Source organism: Hemitrygon akajei, chromosome 7 (genome assembly GCF_048418815.1).
Source record: "Hemitrygon akajei chromosome 7, sHemAka1.3, whole genome shotgun sequence".
NCBI lineage: Eukaryota > Metazoa > Chordata > Chondrichthyes > Myliobatiformes > Dasyatidae > Hemitrygon > Hemitrygon akajei.
In genome coordinates, this window is record NC_133130.1 from 72,981,064 (window position 1) to 73,008,401 (window position 27,338).

Below are 27,338 nucleotides of genomic sequence, written 5' to 3' on the forward strand. Positions count from 1 at the left end.
CCGATGGTAGCTGTGAAAAGATGTCGTGGCTCAAGTGGTGAGGATCCTGAAGTTGGTCAAGCACTTTATGCTTAGAAGAAATTCAATACTAACAATATCAAAGAGGTAGCAGAACAAGCTTGTTTACTAACTCAGTGAACTGTCTTTTAAGACCTAGTCTGTTTAGACAGCTCATTACAAGTTGCAATCTCTCATTAACTCATTCAGGTGTGTTCAGAATTCAAACTTGCACCTGCTCCCCCTCAATTCAAGAATGAAACAACAAGTACTGAAGAAAAAAATTCAAGGTCATTAGTTCAGGGAAATCAAATTGGTTCTGCAATCTGTCGGTTACTCTTGCCCTTGCATTTTTTTCCCCAATACCTGAAAAGAGAATTCTGATAAGTCCAGTTCAGCTACTGAAAAACATATGGATACGGGGAAATGAACAGGGATTCTCCATCCCTGTCACATTTGACAAAAAACATCTGTTCCAAGTACTGATGGACTACGAACTGCAACCACATCTGAATAATTATTTCAGAACTGATCACAGATAATTGGCTAACTTAATGCTATTTCAGCAGCCTGTATTTGACTAAATGTGGGCATAAGATGCTCAGGACAATTGGATCCAACCTAACTTTTTGCTGGGCAATACAAACATTATCTTGCTGCTGTGCATTTCCCCATAATCTTGTGTCTTTCTCCACAGATCTATCCAAATTTCTCCTAAAAGTTATAATAGTCTATTAACTTACTCATTCCATCCCTCCCGTCAACAAAATAATGGAAGCTACAACCAGTTATTTCACCTATCACCTAATTAGTTGCCTCTTTATTTTGAAATGATTAAAATCTGCACTAAAATTTCTCTGCCCCCTATTATGCATCCATTGTCAATCTTGTAAATGAGAAACACACTAAAAAGCAGAAATGGGATTTAAACAAGCTGTATGCACCCTTACACCACAGGTCCAAATGGCTACACTTTTGATTAAGTCAGGAATCCCAAATCCTCAACTCCAAACTTAAGTTCATAATAACCATACGAATTAGTGCCCTCACTCTCTGGAGAACTGTGTAACAATTTGAAAACCGTAATCAAACTTAATTCATTGAGTCTACTTGTTCCAGAGAACCAACTTCTAAGTCTACATCATTACATAAATTTCTTAAAAAAAAGACAAGGATAACATAAGTATCCTTTAAAGGCATCCCCTTATCACTTACTTAACATCATACAGCAGGGACATCTTAAAGTAATTTACAATCCATTAATAATGTTTAGAGGCAGTCCTACTGTTAATTAGATTAAGGACGACATCAATCAGCACAAAGTTAATTATCTGTTCTTGACAATATTAGTTGGGATGGAACACTAGTGTATCTCTGCTTTTTACACTATGAAAACTGAAATGCAACACAATGGAATGGCAGCACCTCTTAATGTGGTATTCTCTCAGGACTTCCCTTTGAGAATACTGTGATCCTTGGGGACCACACTAAATGCAATCTTGTCGTATTGCTCAAATCCAAAGTGGCCCATGGTCTTCTCATTCAGAGGTGGCAGTGCTATCAACCAGCATAGCTGGCTGACAGGAGCTGGAGCATGTCCACAGGTGCTGTGGACACTCCATAATTTCTGTTCATTGGAACCTATTAGGCTGCTGAGCCACCATTTGAGGAGAGATACCTTCATGAGATCTTCACTAGCGATTTTCTTCTGGTAGTGTTTCTGTTGTTGTTTTAAGGTCATACAAATGAACATAATAGAGCAGATCAGGTCAGTCAATCAAAAATTCTGGTATGGGTGATACAGACATCCTTGTAGCCTCTCACTCACTCAGTGACATAATTTAACAGGTGCCATTATCTAGATTGGATACATTGCCTTGAAGTCTTATACTTACTCCTCCTAGTAAAATGTTCAAAGCATGGCCTTGTCATTACCAACATGTGTAATTCAGCAGGGATCCACAGCAGTCAGCTTATCATTCACCTTTCATTTCAATGGACAAGACTACATTTGGCCTCTGTCGTTAAAATCTTTGTTCCAGGTAGGATGGCCTGTTAGTGTAGACACATCCCTATCCCCAGTGGGTGAATGGTCCCATTGTTTTGTGGATACCTTGGGAGATGGTAAGACTGAGGGAGCAACGTGGTAGCTCCTGCATCCAGGCTCAAATTCAGCCAGCTTGGCTTTGTTTTGCCAATGGAGCCAAACCTACTATTTGTCAAGCTTGAAGTTGATTTCTTCCTCAACACTATTCTCTTGCACTTTCCCCATATCTCTCAGTTCCTTTAATATCCAGAAATCTCTTTACTGTTTTGAATGAACTCAATGACTGTGGCCCCACAATCATCCAGAAAAGACAAGAAAAATCCCATCCTCTGGGTGAAGAAATTTCTATTGACCTCAATCCTATTCTGAGACCATGAGCACTGGTTCTGGGATTCTCTATGTTCCAGTGAGATCTCATCTCGTTCTTCTGTACTCAAGAGAAGGCTACTCAATCTCTCCCAATATGGCAAACCTGGCATCCTCGAAACAAGATAGGCTAATTTAACCTTTTTTAAAGAAAATATACAGAGTAAACAATACCTTTTTGCAAAATCCACCATATAAGGTACAGAATAAAGAAACTAAGTCTTAAAGAAAGCCAAGTCTTAAAGTTCAAATTCTGGATGTTACAAAACTTAAGACAACTGAATGCAATTTGCAGGAGTGTAAGTGTTATGACCATCGCTGCTACTCCAAAAAATAAGGCCTGTGTTTTCTCACTAAGATGCATCACTTCCATTCTCAATTTTTCTAGCTTTTTCTCAATGAAATTTTAACTGGTATACGTGCTGAGGGATGCAGTGCAGCCAACACCAAGACTTTGTGGGGAAGGACCACAATTAAGAGACATACTGCTAGCACAAATGGAAGGACCAAGTTGGGTAGGAAAAGCTCCTTGAACAATGATAGCGGGTGTATGACCATGTGAGTGGCAATGGGCTAAGTTTGATTATAGGGTAGGATCTCAGCCCGAAACGTCGACTGTACTCTTTTCCATAGAAGCTGCCTTTGACTGCTCAGTTCCTCCAGCATTTTGTGTTTTGCTATGCTTGCTTATGCCCTTTTCTATTTAAAGTTTACACTACTTAATATACTTACCACAAGTGTAAAGGATTTGATCTTTTTCACTTCCTTTGTATATTTTTTTTTATTCGTGAATAAATTCTACTTTTGAGATGAAGTGATCAGATGAAGCCACATTCCAGAGTGGAGTTATACTGTAAGCTTGGGGCTGCCACTGCAATGAGCCGATGGAGATCAGTACAATCCAAGGGCATACACTGGGAACACAGATAGACTTGGTCCTGTGTAAAAGCCTCTCAAACACTGAGGGTATAGCTTAAAGAGGAAACATGACTGTAAAGAAAGACATGTCCTGCATCTCCTACATTCTATTCCCCATAGATACTGTTACGACCACAGTGAATATCTGGAAGAAACTGCTGGAGGAGGTGATGTTTGAACAGTGGTTGGTCAAGAAAGGAGACTAACACAGGCAAATGGGATTAGCGTAGTTGGGCCGCATGGACGGCCGGGACAAAGTGAACTGAAAGACACCATTTCTGTTACACAATCAAATCCATCTTGGAAAGAAAAAAATGACCTTGTGAAAGAAACGGATCCATCCACACAAGAAACAGAACTGCTGGAGGAACTCAAGCAGATCTTATAGAGGCAAAGTTTCTGGACAAGATCCCTGCTTCAACAGATTTTTGTGCAAGATCCTTTCCTAACATTGGATGAGGAGGTAGAATATTAGCTACAGCATAAAACCAGGAACTGCAGACAAATCATCTTTTTCCTAGTTTCAACTTTCAGCTGTGTGGTGAAAAAGGCATACCAGCATCTTTCACCTCAGACAGTTGAGGAGGTTTGGTATGGGCCCCCAAATCCTGAGAACTTTCTACAGGGTACAATGGAGAGCATCCTGACTGGCTGCATCACTGCCTGGTATGGGAACTGTACCTCCCTTAATCACAGGACTCTGCAGAGAGTGGTGCGGACAGCCCATGATTCAGGACATTTACAAAGACAGGTGTGAGAAAAGGGCCCAAAGGATCATTAGGGACCCGAGTCACCCCAACCACAAATATTCCAGCTGCTACCATCTGGGAAGCGGTACTGCAGAATAAAAGCCAGGACCAACAGGCTCTGGGACAGCTTCTTCCACCAGGCCATCAGACTGATTAACTCATGCTGATTTGAGTGTTTTCTATGTTACATTGACTGTTCTATTTATTATAAATTACTGTATTATAAATTACTATTATTGCACATTTAGATGGAGACATAATAAAGATTTTTACTCATGTTTGTGAAAGATGCAAGAAATAAAGTCAATTCAGTTCAATTCCTATCACTACACTCTTTCATTATTTTGTATCCAACATATTATCTGGCTTTCCCTTAAATGCTTCAATACTATACATCCATATACAATCTGCAGTTATGTTAACTGCCCTCAAGTACAGAATTTGCTGTGGGTTTATTGGTAATTATATTTTCAGCAGCTAGGTCCAATCTTAACCACAAGTGAAACATCTCTATACTGTCCCATAATATCCTTTCATAACCTGAAATACTTCGATTGCTTTCTGCAAAAACCTTGACTTGCTTAACCTCTCATGAGAGGCAGGACCACAAGAGTTTTGCCACAGCTGTAACGTTCATGAGAATTATTGAAAATGAGAGATATATACTGTTTATGACCATCAATGGTGAGGTGAAGGGGCAAGGTGCCAGACTCCAGAGTTTCAAAAAGCGTCTTAATTGGGGGGGGGGGGGGGGGGGAGCAGAGTAGCTGGTGGTGAGATTGTTACAAAGGATGAAGTCATGTAGGGATTTCAACACAGGCCATGATATTAAATATAGTGGGGAAAGCAGAAAACTAGAAAGGCCGATAAACACAGGCTGAGTGAATGGGCCTTGATGTTAAATAATCTATGGGCAGGAGGTTTTGGATGAGCTGGAAATTTACAGTGAGTACTGCATGGGAGGCCAGCCAAAGGAGCTTTGGAGTAAAATCCCCGTGGCAGTAATCCAATATGCAATTCCCCATTCCCCACACCTAATAAAGGGAGTGAATCTGGAATGGAAAGGGGATTGAATTGGGAAACTCGGAGTCCCTCTCTAGCTTTAATCAGAATATGACTCATACCCTTAAGCACATGCAAGGAAAAATGATCACGGATGTGAACCTTGAACCGACAGTGTGCGTTTCAGCTATGCTGCTGCCTATCAGTTATTGTTCATCATGGCAACCATAGATTAATGAACACTGTACATACTGGATTTAACATATTTAGTAAAAGCCAGCTTAACTTTATTAAGCAAATTGAAGAGCCCACCACAAAGTACTGATTCATTTCAGGGCCAGAGAGAGAGAAAAAAAAAATCAGACATTTCTTGAATGTGTCAGAGCCTCTCGCATTAATATGCCAAGGGCTAGAGTATAAAATTCAGACCATGTCGTTGTATTTAAAACAGTCGATTTGTCAAAGGTCGACTCAAAGTACAAACTACCTAGGATTGTATTTGTACTTACTGTTGACCACCAACAATAGAAGAATGTTCAGAGAAAATCAAATGCCGTTCCGTATTTTGCAGTTAACAAAGAAGAGATAAGAGGTCAGGAGATTATTAGAATAGCTAACTAAGGAATGCTCTTTTTATTTGGACATAGATCCAAGTCACGCACACAACTACCATTTATATTGCACCTTTAACAAAGCAATTATCCAAGGATGATTCATAGAAGCTTAATCAGACAAAAATTGACTTTGAGCCAAGAGAGATCTCAGAAAAGGAGGCTTAAATGCTTAAAAACTGTCTCAAAGGACAGAGTGGCAAACAGAATGTAGTCCACAATGGGATGTGTATGACAGTTCAGCTGCCAGATGTGGCTTTTAGAGTAGTGGGATTCTACGTTCTTCACAAGAGGGCTTCCACTTGTGTGAACAGCATTGTAAGCATGCTTCTCTATCTAACTCTCTCTTGAATGCATCCAGAGACTGGGGCAGAGCATTTCACATATCCACCACTCTCTGGGTGAAAAAGTGTTTGAACAGCACTGTAAGCATAAATATACCCATCTCAAACCTAACTTTACACCATTTTGCCAAAGCAGCACTCAGCAAAACTCAGTTGTAGAGCACAAAGTAGTGCAACATCCCAGGTACTACACAGGAGTATTATCAAGCAAAAAATTGCCACCACAACACAGAGGAACATTGCAGTGCAAAGGGCAGGAATCTTTTCAATGAAGTTGGTTGTAAAAAAAGGAGATTCTGTAATTTGAGGAGAGTGGATCTGACATTCAGAGGTTTAAAGAGCAAATCCTTATTTTCACACCTCAACAATGATGAAGTGATTAAAGATGGGGAGACCAGAGTTGAAAGAGAGTAGACTGGAGGGGTTGAGGTCTGGATGAGATTTCAGAAATGAAGGTCATGAAAGGACATGAAAACAAGAGTAACTGCTTTCTTTTTTTTACAAAATAAAGCGTTGCCTGAATGAGAATATGGCAAAAGTATACAAAGTGGAGAAGAAACGTGATCTCATCCGGGGTCATTCCACTGAGTCCATCTTAACCCCAGCTTTAAAAAGTGATGAAGAAAAAGGATAAAGAAAAAAAAATTGCATTTCTGTAGTACTTTTCTTAACCTCAAAAACATCTCAAATAGTTGATGTTTCGGGCTGAGTCATCGACTGTTTACTCTTTTCCATATATGCTGCCTGACCTGCTGAGTTTCTCCAGCATTTTGCGTGTGCTGCTTTGGATTGAGCATCTGCAGATTTTCTCCTATTTGTAATCTCAAAGCATATCTCTGTTTAGGTAGCAGAGCCATGATAATCTGTCTCTTAAATGTTCTTCTTTGACAGTCCTTCAGGATTGAAGACAGCTTGGTTCCAGCCCAGTTTGATGATTCTGAACTTGTTGTTTGACATAGGCAGTTTGTAACGTAGTATGTTCTGTTCCTTCTGCTATTTATGCAGGGCTTCGGTGGGCTACTAATACCTCAAAATTCTCACCATCATCGCAACTGATCTTAATGACACTGTGGGCCAATGCAATGAACAAAGGGTAGTGAGGGATTCAAGTGCTGGGATATTGGTCTGGGAGACAATGTTGACAATGGTTCACCTATTCTGCCAGTGAATTTGGAGTAATTTTAGAGAGACAGTTTTGGTGGCATTTTTCCAGTTCTTTGAGAGATCTGTTGTAGGCTGTCCAGGTCTAAGAAGTGTACAGTAGGGCAGAGATTGTGATCCCTTTTCTAAATTCATCAATGGCTCTCCACATGCATTGATGCATGTGTGCTGAATTTCATTTATGATGTCTGTCTGCTTATGCAGAGAGCAAAAGGTACATTGTCAGGAAACAGTTTAGAGGGATGTGGGCCAAATGCAGGCAAAATGGGACTAGCTCAGGTAGACAGCATGGAGGGGATGATTGAGTTGGGCCAAAGGGCGTGTTTCAATACTGTAAAAGTTTATGACTCTCTATAGGAAGTGGTCCACTTTTTCCAGATACCCACCATGAACTTTCAATGCCAAAGGGCAGGTTGGAACAGCAGGGGGTAGGTTGGTCGAAAACCGTCTTGCAGGTATGGAGTGCCAAGCTCATAACTTCACGTGCTTTGGTGAAAGAAAATGGCCAGTGCTAAAGAACACTCCCTGCACACTTCTGATCATCATTATAAAGCAATTTAGATTCCTTTGACATGTCACTCACTGTTAAGAGCAAAGTCCAATTGTTCTTTTATTTGCAAACTGGAAGAACTGAATGTCTGCAATGTAAACAAAATACACAAGACAGTACAATAGAGGCCATTCAGCCCATGATACCCGTGTTGACCATGATGCTAATTTAAAGTTGTCTGCACATTCTTTATATCCCTCTATTCTTTGCTTGTTCCTGTGTCTGTCTAAATGCCTGTTAAACCACACTACACCTGATCTAACGAGATAAAAGAACCTGTGAATTCAAAATATGTGTATGCTTGTACTCTGGTATTAAATAATTAGTTTCAAATTTGCTGTTTAAATGAGGCCAAGTATCATGGTGCAATAAAAGAAATGAGGACTATAATTCCCCCCCCACCCCACCCTCCATAGATGCTGCCTGGCCTGCTGAGTTCCTCTGGCATTTTGTGTGCATTGCTTGGATTTCCAGCATCTGCAGATTTTCTCTTGGTTATTTTGAAATTGTTTGGATTAGTTTGGAGTCCAAGTTGACCTAAATGCACCAACTGGATGCAGTAGATAGTGAACTGCACAGAACATTAGCCCACAGGGAGAGAACTGGACGAGCAAAAAAAAATGTTCTCGTTCTCCCCCAGTGGGTATCAATTACCCAGGCAATAACACAAGGAATTCATCCCCATCTCCTAACCGAGAAGGGCAAATATCAACTGGCTGCTCTGACAGTGCGCACATTTGACCATATTAAAAAGAGTGAAGATGTGGGGTGCAAGCCAAACCTGTACAGATCCTGGAAATCAGATCAGAGAAGTGCTGGAAGTGCTCAGCAGATCAGAGAGCACATGTGGGAAGAAAAGTAAATTGAAATTTTTGGTCAAATGTCCTCTGTCAGAGGATCTAATCTGAAGTATTAACTGTTTCTCTTTCACAAGTGTTGACTGAGGTCTCTGACATATACCTTTATAAAGAAAAGCCTGATTTAAAAAAAAATATAGAAGGAATAAAATCAAGCCCCCCCCCCCCACGTGTTTCTCTCATTTCACTCACATCTCTGTATATCTCACCAAATCACAACATTCCCCTCTGTCTACTCTTCACTCTCAGCTACCTTTGGTTGCAATGTTCCCTGGATAAAAGGCAGCTGTGGGTTCTAACTCCAGTCCAGAAACTCCAGCTCAAAATTTAAAGTGCCATCCTTCAGATTTTTATTAAATACAACAACATCAATAAAACATTTTCTGGTCATAATCACATTGCTACTTGTCAAGACTTGCTGTGTATAAATTAATTTTCTTGATTCCTACATAACAACTATACATTAAAAAGTAGCCAACTGCCAAGAAACCATCTTGGAATATCCTAGGTTTTATTATAAACAATGCCACGGAAATGCAACTCTTTCATTTTCACTTCCCTTTGCTGTTTGGACACTTAAGTTAACTTTAAATACAAAATGTTTTATGTCTGTCAAAGACTTCTTTTGTAGCACCTTCCAAATGCTGTTTCAAGTATAGATTGAGAGTTTGATACCAGCATGGAGATTATCTGAACTATTAAAAGAAAATAAAGCATTAAGAAAATTGGAATTGTGTTGCTCACTGGCTACAGGACTGGCAGAAGAATGCAAGAGAGGAAGAGTGTGCCATGGCCCTCAAGCCTACACGACCGTTCAATATAAACATGTTTGATCTATTTTAGTCTCAACTTCTCCCTTGTGCCAATTCCCCAAAGCAATCTCCCATAATAATTCTTCAAATCTGGAAAATAGTTATCTTCACCTTAAATACTGTGGCAGGTAGATAGGCCTCTGCCTCGTGTGATGTCCCTCTTTTCCAATGAGTGTCGGTGATGTTGGAGGATAGAATCCTGGTTCTGTGTTTATGGACTGTGGACTCTTTCAAACATGGTTTTTATGTTCTGTGTTTAAAAAAAGAATCACCCATTCCTTTTCCGTTTTGTTCTACGAGAACAGGAGCTTGCGGATTGATGTTCTGTTAGATTTTTTGCGCTGGAAGGGGTTGTTCAGGGGTCAACATTCTTGTTCCGTTTTTGAGCAAAGGGAGTGGTTTTGGGAGTTGATGACCAGGATGCCATTCTTTTTTGCACGGGATGGGTTTAATGGTTCAGTCTGAACGACTTTCGTTTTCTTTCTTTGTTTCGTGGCTATCTGGAGAAGACAAATTTCAGAGTTGTATATGGACACACACTTTGATAACAAATGAACCTTTAAATACATCTAATGACCTGGTGCCCACCATCTTTGCGGGCAGAGAATTTCAGTGATAAAAAAAAAATAAAGATTAGCTTTATTTGTCACATGTATATCAAAGTTACCCACTAGATCAAAATAATTCTTATTGGTAGTAAGTAAAAATTTACTCCAAGAAAAATCACTGGTAATACTGTTTGTTAAAATGAAAAGATCAAAATTAAGGCCAGAGATACAATGTATTTCTTTAGTAAGGCTGCACATTTTCTTGCAAGTTAACAATTGATCCCCAAATAAACTTCTGTCTCTTTTTTTCTATAATCAACACTTAGCAATTAATTACTGAAGGAATCTGCTCTACTTTACCGCTAAACTAAAAGGAATACAAATTAAATCCTTTAAAGGTTTAAGAGCACAAGAACAGTGAATCTCTAACAAAGACAATGAAAGTCACATCAAACAACCAGCTCTGCTCAGTTTGAACACCTCTCTGCACTTGGCAAACATCCAGATAATGGGCTGGCCTCTGCCAGGCTTCCTGAGCAAAAACTTCCTATGGAATCATTCATTTCTCCAAACCTGCAATGTTCAATGAACCTTCTGACTACCACTGAATTTTGCTTTCAGGAAATAACTTACACTCCTGGAAAAATGTTAATCATCCATTACTACTAAACATTTAAGGGCATGCGGATTAAATTCTATCGGCTGCTGCTGGTGTTTTGTGCTCCACACGTGTCAAGACAAGGTGTACAAGCCCACGTTGACAGGAGGTTGATAACATGACATAAACATATCATATACCTGCTGTGGCAGATTTTTCTTGAACAAAGGAACAACACAATATTTAAGCAGAGGAAACCCCACTTATGGAAAACAAAGATTACTCTGATCTAATAAGACCATCCAAACACCCAAGGGCCTTCTGCACTTCAGGGCCAAGAGTGGAAATGAACCTTTCAAACATCATGATATAGTCAGTCAGCAAGGAGTTTGTCAGTCCGCACCTTTTGGAAGGGACTTACTGACAAACTCCTCAGCCTTGACTGTCTTTGATCCAAACAACCTGACTCCACTTCACAGCAAATCATCCAGTCCAGGTCTCCTACCAGTCCAGGCTGATTAAAAGATGTAAGATTTGCTTTATTTGTCATATGTACATCAAAACACAGTGAAATGCATTGCTAGTGTCAAATCAAGTCAGCAAGAATTGTGCTGTGGGCAGTCCATCATGTACTAACATAACATGGCCACAACTTACAGGATGAAAACGGAGCACCTGGAGGAAACCCATGTAGTCATGGGGAGAAAATACAAGCCCCTTACACATAGTGGCGGGAATCAAACCCAATCGGTGAACACTGGCAATTGCGCTAACCGCTACAAGCTGAAAAGGTCACATGTCAACTGAAGAGCAACTAAAAGTTCTCAAACTTGATAGAATGGAAGGCTCAGTCACAGATTCGTAACCTCTACTCCCACATCTTGCCAAGTTCTGTTCCGTTGGGCTATATAAGATTTTAGTTGGCATGCACAGTTTCCCCGTGATGGATATGTGCACAAGGGAGTGGAAGGGGAATTGTGGGTAGGAACAATGCCGGCTCTCTTGTACCGAACTTAAATGGAGGAAGTAAAGTTGTTTAAACTGAAGAAAATCTTGTCTTTGTTGTTTGAGTGTTAACACATGCCAAAGGACTCAAAGATGCACAGAAGGAGACCACCTTCAAAGCAGGAGAGAAATCTGACTGGTGTCACAACGAATGCACCAAGGAGGGCTCTGCCATCACTTTGTTCAATGCTCATTAGAACGACCCACCTCAACTCCAACAAGCTGGAGTGGAGTTAATATACAAGTCAAGTGGGAATCTGCTCAATCTACGCCAGCCGTCATCTACTTCAGAACCAAACTCACTCCAACTTCTACCACCAAGTTGCAGTACACAAATTTCCCGTGTACATATAGGTTTGGAGGCCAAGCGCACAGTCACTGAAGTATGTGAGAGAATGGTCGGTACCCTTAACATTGACACAACAATGATTCTCTATGAAACTGCCCATTGCTCTTCATCCTCTGACAATGAAGGCCCACCAAAAGAGAAGGAAAATGTCCACCATTTTGTATCTCAGCTCTTAGTGAAAGCAAATGGTGGCAATGAAATGGACCAGCACAGTCTTTAGCCATCTGAAGATGAAGAACTCAAACCCTGCAAGGAATGAGCTACTGGGCAGTAATTTGGGTGCCACGGTAGCGTGGCAGTCAGCGCGACATTTTACAGCTCGCTGCATTGGAGTTCGAAGTTCAATCTCAGCATCCTCTGTAAGGAATCTGTACATCTTCACCTCTCCCCCACCCCATGGGATTTCTCCAGGCACCCTGGTTTCCTCCCACTGTCCAAGGACATACTGGTTAGTAGGTTATTTGGTCATTGTAAGTTGTCCCATGATGAGGATAGGGTTAAATCCAGGGTTGCCAGGCAGCATGGTTCCAAGGGCCAGAAGTGCCTGTTCCCTGCAGTATTTCAATAAAGACATCATCTCCTACCCTCCAGTATGTCTCCGAGTTACGAACTATGCACAGCATGTACCTCAAATCACTGGAAGTAGATCACCAGTACCAACTCTGTAACACCTACAAATCCACCTTAGCGAGTTTGCATTGGTCAGCTTTCACAACACCCACATCCCCATCATGTTCCGTTGTCTCTGGTAGCCAGGCCAGGTTATTCATGTGCTCAGCACCAGACTCCCAAAACAGTCACTCAGCACTGTCACTGAGCTTTACTGTGACAACAAATTACCAGGAGGACAGTGTAAATGATTCGAGGACGGTCTCAGAGTTGCCCTGAAAGAAAGTGCAACATCCCGTCAACTTGAGAGAATCCCCAGCCCAAACGACAGCTTAAAACAGACAGGGGAAAATTCAGACTGCCAGAGGTTCATCCCTTTGCTTTACCAGCCCTAATCTTTGCGTTTATCATCAACAAAACATTAACATGGCTTATCTTTCCACACATGCTGCCTAGAGTGCTTCCACCATTTTCTACTTTTACTTTCAGATTTCAAACATCTGCGGTTGATTTTGGCTCACACATTACATTGTCACTTTGCGCTAAAATCTGTGGACCAAACCCAACTGGGTGCAGGGATCAGAATGTGGTCTAGCCCCATCAATGTGTAACCAATGAAACCTGTGGGAGACTGGACCATTTTATTTTGTTTGCCTGCTTGGAGTCTGTACAATCTCCCCGTGTCACACAACACAGGCCCTCACTCCAAAGTGTCAATTCAAACCAATCATTTCCACTGAGGAACCAGAGTAAACAGATTTATAGCGGTTGGCAAATGAACAAAGGCTGAAGTGTACGAACAATTCTCTGGAAAAAGAACACAGAGTTGTTGTAATCTGGAATGTTCCACTTTAACTTGATTCATTGCGAACTTGATAAATGTCGAAGAAATGCATCATCAAATGTCACAGGTGGAGAGAAAGGAACAGGGTGAATGGCACCAAGAGCTGGAACAGGTAAAACGGGTCTCATGTCAGCAGGAATACCGTCTCCGTTGCTCATCACCTCATGCAGCCTGGAGCCACTGGCGTACAGGACACTAACCATGTCACTCAGTGTTGTGCAGAAAGCCACTTTACAGAAACACCTCTGTCGTCCTGAGTTTCCTTCGAGCCACAGCCCCTTCTTTCCTGTAGCAAGCCGACCGAGGCTTTCAGTCTCTAGTCTACTTGATGAAGCATTCTGTGACTGGGGGGGGGGGGGGGGTTAGAAATGACATATCCCAAAGTAGGGACTCCGACCCCAGACACTGGATTTTTGAGAGGGGGCCCTGCTGTTCCCCACTGCCCTGTACTTATCTGGTCCAAATCCACAAGGCTGCTCTTACTGGCCAAAAAGCATCCTGCACACAATCGACAATGCTGTGGCCCGTGTGGTGAGAGGGTCAGAACGAGCCCTGCACGCAAAAACCACAGAGGTGGCCTTCGACAGATGGCAAAGCCACACCCCAGTTTACCATCTGTTGAAGCTGTCATGCTTTGGGAATATCTATGAATGTCCCTGACATTCACTAGCATTCAGAAATCAAGCGAAAATAAAACTGTTAAACTGTAAATTTTAAAATGAATCTTTAAAATGCTTTAATTAAAATATTGCAAACATAAATCATTTTATTCTTAGCTTTGAGCAAAAGCAAAACATTTGCTACGTTGAAAATAAAAACAGAAAATGCTAAAAATACTCAGTAGTTCTGGCAGCATCTGGAGTGTGTAAAAAAAACACTTAGTTTGGATGAAAGGCCACCAATTTTAAGGTGAACTTGGTTTCTGTCATAACAGATGCTACCCCCAGCATTTTAACTTTTCAGTTGTTTTTGTCTCTTTTCATATCAGCTGTAAAAATCGTCATAGGAACAAGTTCACATCCTGTAAGTGTAAATGTTGAGGAATCTCAGCAAGTTTTGCTTCCCCACTGAATTTCAGGCAGAGCCCAGTGATGGACTAACAAATTCCCCAGTTGGATCCCATCACTAAACTCAAGATTTTTGTATTTGGATTCACACGTGTTAAAGTCATAGATATGCATTTACCAGCAAGATTCGGCCCAAGGATTAAAAGACAGAAAGAATGGGAGTGGAAAAACAGAACATCTTTAGATCATAAATCAAGTTTGACTTTTCATTGTTAAAATATTTAATGGCTGTTGTTTCAAAATGGCTCATTTTAAAGAAAGGTTACAAAAGCAAACTTTAATTACATAAACATGAGCTCTATTTACACTACTATTGCAAGTTTATTGCTGTTAATTCTCACCAAACATGCTAAATAAAACAGCACTAGTACTACACAAACTCTGGGAAATTGATTTAAAGCTGCAGTGTCAACCCACTTCCAACCAGCCCTGAACTGTAATCAGGATGATCTTCTTAGGTGATATTATTGTAACAAAACTGCTTTAAAGATTCCAAGCAGCACTAGCGTGCATTTTCATAATAGTCTGCGGGTTATGGATAGATAGTGTTAAGTAGAGGAAAGTAGAGGGATACAGGAGCGGGTCAGGGGAACAGGGGACAGCGATGTTAGCAAAGAGTTTGAAAGGCCAAATGAATTCCTTTTGTCTCTTGCATTATTCTACAGGGAGAGGGGCCATCTACTGCAAATTGTGCGGGTCAGTGTACCAGATGTGGCCCACTGCCCTGGAGACCTCCAATGCCCATATTTACCTGGGCCAGATGCAGAAGGCCTGACTCTATGACCCGCCGGACCCAGATCAGGCAGCCTGGTCCGAACGCCGACTAGGCTGCGAGCCGCGCCGTACAGAACCTCCTTCCCAAAAAGGTGGGAGAGCCGGGGCTGGGGCTTTCTCCTCTTCTCAAAGCTGGCAATGATTTTTTAAACAATCTTCAAACGCTTCTGACAGCCGGATATTTTTAAAACTATGAAAGTAAATAATTGTTAAATGTAATTTTAATTAAAGCTGATGTAGAGGTCGAAAGCTCTGAGAAATAATTAAAACATTAACTAAATAAAAATTAATTAAAATAAACTTGCCTTTCTCTTTGCCTTTTGAATCTTTGCCTTGCAATCCCCATTAAGATCAGTAAGGGTTGCTGATGCTGTGCCAGGATCCCGGCGGCGGTAGCAGGGGAGTCCCGGCTCGCCGGAGCCCCGCTGCCGCTCTCGGTGCGGAATCCAGCGGCGGAGTTGAGTGACAGATTCCGCCTTGCCGATCTCCACGTCCCGGGACTCAGCGCGCATGCGCGTACGTCCGGGAACCGACCGAACGATTCGCCCGGCTCCCGACACACAGCTGCGAGTCCCTCGTCAACTTCGGTCCCGAAGGAAGGGGGACCCTGGGTGGAGGTGGCAATTTAATATAGTACTACGCAAGCCCAGATCTGAGGGGGAAAAAATTTGCAAACAGTCTACCAGCAGCACAAAGCAGCTCAGTAACTGGGTAACTGGCAAGATCATAAGTGCTGTTCATCTTCAATCAGAAATCCCGTCGACCGTGTCTAAAAGCAGTGTAGAACTGGTGAAACCAGATCCTTGGCATGCACATAATACACATGCAAAATTTACACCACTCTACCAATCCAAGAATTCCACCCTTCATTTTCTAAATAGCAAATGTTAGAAAGAGTTTCTGAATTCTGTGCTGCAAAATTCGCATAACATTTCCACCGGAGCTTGGTCATCGTGCCCTGTCACCTCGCCTCTTCACACCACACCTCCCTAACAATTGCTTTCCAGACTTTGGACAGCTACTGCTTAGGACTTAAGGTTATTTCCAAAAGTAATATTACAAAGATCAAGCTCAGAGCTCAGTCACACACAGCAATAAATTTTGGGGAAGTAGACTCCACTCTCCACTTTGCACAGACCATTTTCTCTCACGCCGAATTTCATTAAAATGGTGGCAAACATCTGCTTCAAAACACCACATAAAGTCAGTTCATAAACTATTCAGAGCTATAAACTTTAAATCATTTTAATAGCAAGTCAGGAGGTCCTGCCAAAATAGTTACTTCTGCTGGATCTGCTGACAAGAATTCAACACTGGATTTAAACTGAAAACTCATGGGTGCAGGAAAGTTTTGTGCCAATAGAGAAGTTAATGAAAATAGGATTAAAAATGATCAAAAACGTTAAGGTGTACAGTTTTACAATACCAAAAACCAAGACAGCCACATGCAAAGTTTAGATTCAAGAATGTTCATTCATGCCAGACACAGGGAGAGTTTTCAATCGGTTGGTATTTTTGATTGCCATTATTATGTCTAATATGGCAACCTCTTATTCCCTTTTCCCACTGTGAGCACCAGTTGTGTTGTACATCTAAAGGAACACCACCGCCATGTAACACACAAATGTACTGGAGGAACTCAGCAGGCCAGGCAGCCTCCATGGAGGCAAACAAACAGTCCAGATATCAGGCCTAGACCTTCCATCAAGATGATTGTATTGTAAAATAGCTCCTGCACAGACCTTTGAGAATGGAATTTGAATCACTTTATCCAAAAATGCACGAATTATCGGACAGTCAGCCTTTCTTCAGTGATTGGCAATATGTTTAGAGTCCGTTAAAAAGGATGAGGTTACGGTGCACTCGGAGGCAGACAAAAGAGTTATTGAATGGTGTTTACTTGGATTTTCAGAAAGCCTTTGACAAGGTGCTGCACTTGAAGCTGATAAAGAAGATAGTAGCCCATGGTATTAGACAAAATACTAGCATGGATAGATAGAAGATAGACGAAGAGGAAGCAGGCAAAGAGTAGGAATAAAGGGGGCCTTTTCCGGCTACCTGCTGATGTGTTCCATAGGGATCAGTATTGGTTCCTTATACTTTTCACATAACACATTAATAATACAGGTAATGGAACTGATGGCCTTGTGACCAAGTTTGTAAACAATACAAAGATAGGTGGAAGGAGCAAAGACCGCTGAAGGACTTGGACAGATTATGAGAATTTGCAAATAAGTGGCTGATGGGATACAGTGTAGGGGAGTGTATGGTTATGCATTTTGTAGAAGGAATAAAAGTTCACACTATGTTCTATTTGGGAGCAAATTCAGAAACTGGAGTGGCAAAGGCCCTTGGGAATTCCTATGCAGGATTCCATAAAGGCTGCACGGGCATATTGAGTCAGTAATAAAGTAAATGCAATGTTGGCATTCAGTTTGAGAAGCCAGAATATAAAAAAAACAAGGAGGCTTCATAATGCATTGAGATTGTAAGCACATTTGAGTATTGGGAGCAGTGTTAGGCACTATTTATCCAAGGAAGGAAGTGCCACCTTTGTAGAGGGCCCAGAGGCAGTTTACGAGAATGATCCTAAGAATGAAAGGGTTAATGTATGAGAAACGTTTGATGGCTCTGAGCCTGTTCTCACTGGAATTTAGAAGGGTGGGGGGGGGGGGGGGGGGGGAAGAGAATTTCAGTAAAATAAGCGCTCCCAAATATTGAAGGGCCCACATAGAGTGGATGAGGAGAGCTTGTTTCCAATAGTGGGAAATTCGAGACCAGATTGCACAGCCTCAGAATAGAAAACCATGCCTTTAGAACACAGATGAAGAGGAATTTCTTTAGCCAGGTTGATGAATCTGTAGAATTCATTGCCACAGGTGGCTGGGGAGGCTAAATCACTGGGTACATTCAAAGCAGCGATTGATAAGTTCTTAGTTAGTAATGACATCAAAGGTTACGGGGAGAAGGCAGGGTACCTGGCTTTCTGCATTAATACTCATAAAAATGTAGTCTGATCTTCATCTAACTACAATAATAGACAAATACAATCTGCCTAAACTAATAACACTGTACGTCTCCTGAATACTGAGTAAACCATTTAAACAATCAGTTTAGATTCAAAAAAGTATGTGACCCTCTGGGCTAATGCCTTCCACAAAAGCTATTCGGAGTCAGGTGTTCCAATCAATGAGATGAGATTGGAGGTGTGGGTTGTAGAGTTGCCTTGCCCTATTAAAAAAAGACACACACAGTCAAGTTACTGATGGAGCCTGCTCTTCTCAAGAAAGATCTCTTTATGTGCACCATATCTTGTTCAAAACAACTTTCAGAGGACCTTAGAAGAATTGTAGAGGATACATGAAGCTGGAAAAGGCTACAAAAGCAGTTCTAAAGAGCCGAGTGTTCATCAGTCCACAGTATGAGAAACCGTCTACAAATGGAGGAAATTCAGTACTGTTGCTGCTCTATCAAGGAGTGGGCGTCCTGCAAAGATCACACCAAGAGCACAACCTGCAATGCTGAAGGAGGTGAAAAAGAACCCAAGTGTAACAGCAAAAGTCCTGTAGAAATCTCTAGAACTTGCTAGAACAAGAATGGTGTTCCTGGAAGGACACCCTGGAGGAAACTACTGCTCTCCAAAAAAAAAACATTGCTGCAAGTTTGTAAAAGACCACCTGGATGTTCCACCATGCTTCTGGGACAATGTTCTGTGGACAGATAAGACAAAAGTTGAACTTTTTGGCAGAAATGCACAGAGCTATGTTTGGAGGATAATGGACACTGTACACCAACACTTCATCCCAACTGTGAAGCATGGTGGAAGGAGCATCATGATTTGGGGCTGCTTTGCTGCCACAGGGCCTGGACAGCTTGCAATCATTGAGGGAACAATGAATTCAAAACATTTTACAGGAGAACGACTGGGTAGCAGTCAGTCACCTCAACCTTAATAGAAGTTGGATGATGCTACAAGACAATGATCCAAAAACAAGAGTAAATCAGCAACAGAATGATTTAAATAGAAAATTTGTGATTTGGAATGGCCAAGTCAATTGGGATGCTATGGCATGACCTGAAGAGGGCTGTTCATGCAAGATATCCCAGCAATGTTAATGAACTGAAACAGTTTTGTATAGAGAAACGGTCTAAAATTCCTCCTCGCTGTTGTACAAATCTGATCAGCAGCTACAGGAAGTGTTTAGTGGAGGTTATTGTTGCTAAAGGAGGTTCTACCAGTTACTAAATACAAGGATTCACATACTTTTTTCAGCCTGGACAGTGAATGATTAAACGATGTGTTCAATACAGACACAAAAAGTACAATTATTTGTGTTTTTGTTTAGGCAGTTTGTGTCTGTCCATCATTGTGACTTTGATGAAGATCAGACCAGATTTTATGAGTAATTAATGCAGAAAACCGAGTAATTACAAAAGGTTCACAAACTTTTTCTTCCAACTGTACATCTGCCCATGGCCAAACAGACCCAGAGGGTTTCTCATTTGGCACCTCCCACTTCCTCCAAACTAAAGGGCACCCGCATGGGTCCTAGCTATGCCTGCCTTTTTGTCGGCCATGTGGAGCAATCCATGTTCCAAGCCTACACCAGTATCTGTCCTCCTCTTTTCTTGTGTTATATCGACGACTGCATCGGTGCCGCTTCCTGCACGCATGCTGAGCTCGTCGACTTCATTAACTTCACCTCCAACTTTCACCCCGCCCTCCGCTTCCTAGATCTTTCTGTTTCTATCTCTGGAGACAGCCTATCCACCGACGTCTACTACAAACCTACAGACTCTCACAGTTACCTAGACTATTCCTCCTCCCACCCTGTCTCCTGCAAAAATGCTATCCCTTTCTCTCAATTCCTCCGCCGCATCTGCTCTCAGGATGAGGCCTTTCATTCTAGGACAAAGGAGATGACTTCCTTTTTTAAAGAAAGGGGCTGCCCTTCGTCCACTATCAACTCTGCCCTCCATCGCATCTCCTGTATTTCACGCACCTCTGCCCTCACCCCATCCCCCCGCCAGCCCACCAGGGATAGAGTCCCCCTGGTCCTCACCTATCACCCTACCAGCCTACAGATCCAACGTATAATCCTCCATAACGTCTGCCACCTCCCACGGGATCCCACCACCAGACACATCTTCCCCTCCCCCCCTCATTCTCGGCTTTTCGCAGGGATCGCTCCCTATGCGACTCCCTTGTCCATTCATTCCCCCCCCCCCATCCCTCCCAACGGACCTCCCTCCGAGCACTTATCCCTGCAAACAGAAGAAGTGCTACACCTGCCCCCACACTTCTTCCCTCACCACCATCCCAGGCCCCAGACAGTCCTTTCAGGTGAGACACCACTTCACCTGTGAGTCAACTGGGGTGATATACTGTATCCAGTGCTCCCGATGTGGCCATTTATACTTTGGGGAGACCCACCGCAGACTCGGAGACCGTTTCGCCGAACACCGCACTCGGTCCTCCAGCAGTGGCGGGATCTCTCTGTGGCCACACACTTCAATTCCATAGACCACTCCCACTCCAACATGTCTGTCCACGGCCTCCTCTACCGTCAAGATGAGGCCACACGCAGGTTGCTGGAGCAATACCTTATCTCCCGCCTAGGTAGCCTCCTTCCTGCCGGCATGAACATCCAACTCACTGACCTCCGTTGATACCCCTGCCCCCCACCCTTACCCCCATCCCCATCTATAATTTTAGTCTGGTTCTCTTTCTCTCTCTTTTTCCCCCCTCACTATAATCTCCCCCTAGCCCTACCTTTCTCTCTCTTTTATTTCCCATAACTCTCCACCTTCCCCCAGCCCATTTCCCTCCAGCCAATCACTTCCCAGCTCTCTACTTTATCCCCCCCCCCCACCCCCACCATCCCATGTTGCTTCACTCCTGATGAAGGGTTTCGGCCCGAAACGTCGTCACTACCTCCTCCCATAGATGCTGTCTGGCCTGCTGAGTTCTGCCAGCATTTTGTGTTTTTTTATTTATTTCCAGCATCTGCAGATTCACTCGTGTTGCCAGAGGGTTGAATGGCCTAGTTCTGCTCTTATGTCTTATGGTCATATGTCACTAACATTACCAACAATTATAAATACACTTAATATTTATTACAATTACACACAACCCCTGCAAAGAAGTTTGCACTGATGCACTGAGTATAAAATTTGGGAGAAGGTTCCTGCAAGTGTAAAAATCACCAAGAGGCCATTGAAAGTCAGATAAAAGTAACAAAGGTCATTCTGTTACAGGTCACACTCAGTCAGGAAATCTCTTTTACCTCTCCATGAGGAGACCCTACCCCAGACCCTTTATGTTAAAAAATTGGTCCGTAATCAAGACCATTGCTGAGCGCACTATTCTGAAAGCATGTACAGTTTCAAAAAGAACTCTCTTCAAAGCTAAAGTGAGAGAGAAAAGAATAAATCTTAGGATTGATGCTAAATTGCAGCTTGCAAATGAGCAAAGAATAATTCCCTTGAAGATATGCCTCTTTAAGATGAATTACTGAAACTGATTTCACACACGATTGCAAAAAAAAAACCTTACTCTGACACCTTACTGTTACTTTCTTTTTGGGAAAATGCTGCTCTATGCTTGGAAAACTCATGACTAACACGCACACAATATACAATTTAAAAAAAAATTCAGAACAAGTAGAAAAATAATACAGGTTAAAATAGCGCGAGAAGCAGAGATTCTAGCTGACCAGTGAAACTTGAGAAGTGCTTGGCCTTCGCTCCTGGGGTTTGTGCAACACCAGAAATACGCTGCCCTGAATTCTATTCAGAGCCTTCAGCGTGTAAGCACCGACGACTGAACTTTAAAGTTCTTAAAGATTTGTTGGTTTACAAGCAGTTAATTCATGACAATTGCCTTCCTCCGCGAAACGAACTGTCTGTCGCACCATACTCTCAGCAGCGTTTCACTGGTTTGTTATTTTTAGTTGAGAAGTACACACACAAACTACAAAAAGGTCAGTTCTGCTCTGCGCGCTTGCTCTAAGTTTCAGCCTAACAATCCTTCAAAGTTCAAAAATAACGCTGACCTTACCAAACCCTCGTTAAGCACGCGAGTCATGTGCAAAACCACACCAGGTCCATGGAGGCAAACGGTTAAAAGCTCTCAACTTCGCACAAGAAGTTTGAAGCCTCGATAACAAGCAGCTCCCAAGGAATATACAGTGATTCACACCGCAGCCTCATTTCATAGGAACTGACCAAAAAAAACCTGACGTGAAATAGAGCCACGGAGCTTTCCCGGCACCAAAACCCGCCCCTTTCCAATCCGCTGGCAGCTGGACGCCGGCCGCAGCAGAGAAGGGTTTGCTCAGGCTCGCTGAGCCAATCAAGCGTAGGGCGCTAACTGGGCTCTGGTCTCTCACGTTTGATCCACGTGCCTTACGTCCCAGGGGAGTCCACATGCTAATACTGTACTGTACTCTGTCAAACCGCTGCAACACTGCGTCCCACCAAGTGAACAAGGCACCAAAACCAGGCAGTGAAGAAAAGGCAGTAGGAAACTGTCCAAGGCTGAAAAATAAATGTGGGCAGAGACACACATTGAAATGACAGAACCTTAAAAACATGGCTACAGCGAGATGAAACATTTCAAGTGTATGCTTTGATAATAAATGAACCTTTGAACCAAGTATGTGGCCTCCGTCAGTTGCGGTTGGCCATGGGTACTACGCCACCAGTAGCCACTGGTTTGTCGAGCAGTGTCGAGCGTGGCTACTGAGGCCGATCCTGGAATGATAGGCTCTGCCACAGTTGCTGCGTGTGTAGGGCGTCGTGGAATTGTTGGCCGCTGTGCTCTCCGCTCCTCAAACTGACTCAGGATCACTCTTCCGCCTTGCTCTAGGTGTTGCTGAAGAGTACCTCGCCATTTGTTGCGGTCGGTCACCTGCCGTTTATTGATACAGCTCAGCATTCAACACCATCATACCTTCAGTTTCAATCAACAGGCTCCAAAACCTGGGCCTCTGTACCTCCCTCTGCAACTGGATCCTTGACGTCCTCACCAAGAGAGCAGTCTGTGCGGATCGGAAATAACATCTCCTCCTCGCTTGCAATCAACACCGGTGTACCTCAAGGATGCGTGCTTAGCCCAATGCTCGCTCTACACCCATGATTGTATGGCTCGGCACAGCTCAACCGCCATGGATAAATTTACTGCCAACTATAGTTGGCAGAATTTCAGAGGGGTGTACCAGAGTGAGATATACCGGCTGGTTGAGTGGTGTCGCAGCAACAACCTTGTCAGTAAGACCAAGAAATTGATTGAGGATTTCAGGAAGGGGAAGTTAAGGGACCACATACCTCATGAGGGATCAGAAGTGGAAAGGGTGAGCAGTTTTAAGTTCCTAATAGCCAACATCTCTTAAGATCTATCCTGGGCCCAACATATTGATGCAATTACAAAGAAGGCATGATGGTGGCTATATTTCATTAGGAGTTTGTGGAGAATTAGCATGTCACCAAAGACGCTCACAAATTTCTACAGATGTACAGTGGAGAACATTCTAACTAGTTGTGTCGCTGTCTAGAATGCAAGGGCCACTGCACGGGATCAGAAAATGCTGCAGTGAGTTGTAAACTCCACCAGCTCCAGCATGGGCTCGAGCCTTCCCAGCATCCAGGGCACCTTCAAAGGGTCATGTGTCAAAAACAGCCACATCTGTCATTAAGAACCCCCATCACCCAGGACAAGGTGGAGGTACTGGAGCCTGAAGACACACACTCACAGGTTTAGGAACAGCTTCTTCCCCTCTGCCATCAGATTTCTGAATGAACAATGAACCCATGAACACCACCTCACTATTTTCCCCCTCATTTTGCACTACTGTACTTATTTAACTTCATTCTCTTTTTTATATATATTTATTGTAATTCACAGTTTTTAATATCATGTATTGCTGCCACATAACAACAAATTTCACACATATGCTAGTGATATCAGTGAAATTTGTTGTTTTGCAGCAGCAGTAGATTGCAATACATAATAATTTTAAAAACTATAAATTACAATAAGTATACAAATAAAAATTAAGTCAAATAAGAAATGCAAAAATAGTGAGGTAATGTCATGGGTTCAATGTCCATTCAAAAATCTGATGGCAGAGGGGAAGAAGCTGTTCCTGAAATATTGAGTGTGTCTTCAGGCTCATCTCACTCCTCCTTGATGGTAGCAATGAGAAGAAGACAGGTCCTAGGTGATGGAAGTTTTTAAAATGATGGATGCCACCTTTTTAAGACATCTCTTTTGAAGGTATCCTGGGGAGGCTAGTGCCCACGATGCAGTTGTGAAAGTTACCTTTTTCTGATTCTGTGCATTGGGCATTCCATGCCAGAATGAGATACAATCAGTTAGAATGCTCTCCACAATACATCCTTAGAAATTTGCAAGAGTCATTGGTGAGAGTCTCCTCATATTAAGGAGGTCAAGGATCCAGTTGCAGAGAGAGGTATAGAGGGCCAGGTTTTGGAGGGTGTTGATTAGAACTGAGAGTATGATTGAATTGAACACAGAGCTGTAATCAATATTACTATTATTACTATTGTCCGGGTCGTCCAATGCCGAGTGGAAAGCCAGTGAGATTGCACCCGCTGTAGACCTATTGTGGCGAGAGGCAAATTGCAGCGGGTCCAGGCCCTTGCTTAGGTAGGAGTTGATTCTGGCCATGACCAACCTCTCAAAGCACTCCATCACAGTAGATATTCCTGAGGCAGCTCCCCCTGCTCTTCTCGGTATGATTGTCACCCTTCAGAAGCAGGTGGGAGCCTCCTGCAGCAGCGAGAGACTGAAGATATCTTTGAACAATCCCAGCAGTTGGTTGGCACAGGTTTTCAGTGCCCTACCAAGTAGACCATCAGGGCCTGACACCCGATTCTGTTGTGCTCAGACCCATGCTTCTTGCCAGCAGAATTCCACCAATGAGAGCATTCAAAGAAATGTGGGATTTTGACCTGAAAGGTTGAAAATTTCTTTCCTCCCACAGATACTACTCAATCTGCCAAGCTCCTCCAGAAAATTGTTTGCTTCTTCTCATGTCCGCGATTATCTCCTCCTAGTATCTTTTATAAAATCTGAAATGTTTAGAGTCCTTTAGGGGGCACTCACTCCTCTCCCCTCCCCCCGCAAGAAAAAAGGTCCAAACGCAACACTTTGCTCTGGATTCAAGCCCTCTTTCCTTCCAATGTGACCCTCATGGAGATATTCCAAACTGCGAGTTCTTTTTTCAGTTCTTCAGACCTGCTGCATCCCATAGAGAGACCAAACATCTCAGCCGAGTGCAAACAAATGGGCAAAAATTGCCTGGGACTGCAGTGGAGTCACGGAAGTTGTGAGCCAACTGCTGAGAATTTCAGATGAACACAGAATCAGGACCAAGACCAACTTCATAGGGAATAGAACAGTTCTTTACTCGTATTTTCCTCACCATGTTAGAGGCCATTCGGACCATCAAATCTGCAGTATGTTGACTCGATAAGCAAACCGATGCCCCCACTTAATCTCTGTAACCTATCTGATTTGCCCGTATCCTTCCTCCTGTCTCTCCTGACACCCACCTACATGGAGTTATTCACAAGAGGCAAGTCACCCACCAGCACCTCTTTAGGACAAAAGCACTTGGGGAAGCTCACTCAGTCATAAGAAAAATGTATATGAAGTTCACTCAGATGGCTTCGGGGTTTTGGATCAAACCCAGGCTTTAGTAGCTCTGAGACAGCGGCAATCAGTGGCATCACTGCGGTCTTTACTGTACTCTTGATCAGAAGGGTGATGTGATGGAAGAGAAGGGGTCCGTGAGGAGGAAGGCATCTTTTGTGGATTGGGGAGCAAGGACTCTGCAACTACGATAGGTACTGGAGATGGCAATGAGGCAGATGGTAGAGGAGATCAATGCTTCTAGAAATGTTGGGGGAGGGGGCAAAGGAAAAGAGACAGCAATGGCATTTGTGAGTAAGTTGTTAGCTGAGAATGTAGAAGATAATGAGGTTGCCGGGGTGTGCACTATGATAATTGAATTAATTCAAACATGGTGTAAATTCCCTGGCAATGCTCCAAAAGGAATGTTGAATGGTGTTTAAAGTGATCCAGTCTGTGCTGACATGATTTTCACCAAGGGTGACTAGCTCCAAGAAGCATTCAGTCAATTCCCAGATTAATCCAAAGTTACCATTTTCATACAACACTGCAGAAAGGAAATGTAGACTGATGAGAAAAAGAACTTGCAGCTCCTCCTATGTTCTGCACTCCCTTTTCCAAACTATTAATAGGGATGCAGACACCTACAGACAGCTTCTCTTAAAGTATTCCACCTCTGTAGGGGGTTTGGAAATAGACAACGGCTGGAATATTGTTGTTTTTAGTTTGTAACTGGGAAAGACATTGATGAGTAAGCCTTAACTAACAGCTAAGGGTGGGTAGTTAGAGGCTGATGATAGTGGGAGGGGTCTTTCTTATGCTGACCTCAAAGTGTTTTTCTGAGGAGGGGGCCTCAAAGGAAAGGGAAAGGAATAAATAAAAGGCAGGGAAGGAGATTCCAAAAACAGAACTGAAACCTACGGACTCCTTGCTAGGTAGCTTTAAATAAAGATTCTCGTCAACAACAGGAAATAACTCTCACACCAAAGCACCCTGAAACTCACCAGCCTCTCAAAATGCTGACGACCCAGTCCAATGTCTGTTTGCCTGTCTGTTTCAAAGGTTCCTCTTTTAAAAAATATTTGAAGCTACTTAAGAAACAAAAAGTGCAACATGCAGACCAGCAGATTAATGAAAGCTAATTTCACTCTATGGCTAACCAGAATCTTATGTACAATTAGTCCTTGGCTTTCAGACTTGGTAACTTTAAAAGCCATTTTACCATAATTCTTTAAATGAGCTGAATTTATGCAGTCAAGGTGAAACAAAATATTGTGCTTCCTAAGCAACCCAGGCAGTGAAAACACAAGAAGATTACACACAAAACAAAACTAAAGTGAGTAATATAATTTCAGTCTGCGTTTGAGTGAGAAAGACTGCAAGAGTTTTACTCTCAGTTCAGCAGTTGGCAGTTAGCTATATTTACGATTCTCTCCACTTTTATTTCAACTTCCAATTTGAATTATATAAAAA

General features: G+C 42.6%; 1 protein-coding gene across 7 annotated transcripts in view; it reads right to left on the reverse strand.

The window, feature by feature from the left end:
* sertad2b (SERTA domain containing 2b) overlaps positions 1-27,338 on the reverse strand; it is an 83,642-nt gene that overhangs the window by 25,992 nt on the left and 30,312 nt on the right. The window contains exons 1-2 of one of the 7 annotated variants that reach the window (XM_073051229.1): positions 22,269-22,437; positions 9,526-9,914 (exon numbers count right to left, since the gene is read on the reverse strand). The exons of 1 other annotated variant lie outside the window; for it this stretch is intronic. Coding sequence is in view for 2 of the 6 variants with exons in the window: in XM_073051224.1 (XP_072907325.1) it covers positions 15,514-15,554 (41 nt within the window). In the remaining 4 variants the exon portion in view is untranslated. Of the gene's footprint in view, positions 1-9,525; positions 9,915-15,513; positions 15,744-22,263; positions 22,450-27,338 lie in introns of those variants that run through there. 5 more of the 7 variants (XM_073051228.1, XM_073051227.1, XM_073051225.1 and 2 more) reach the window with 5 other exon arrangements.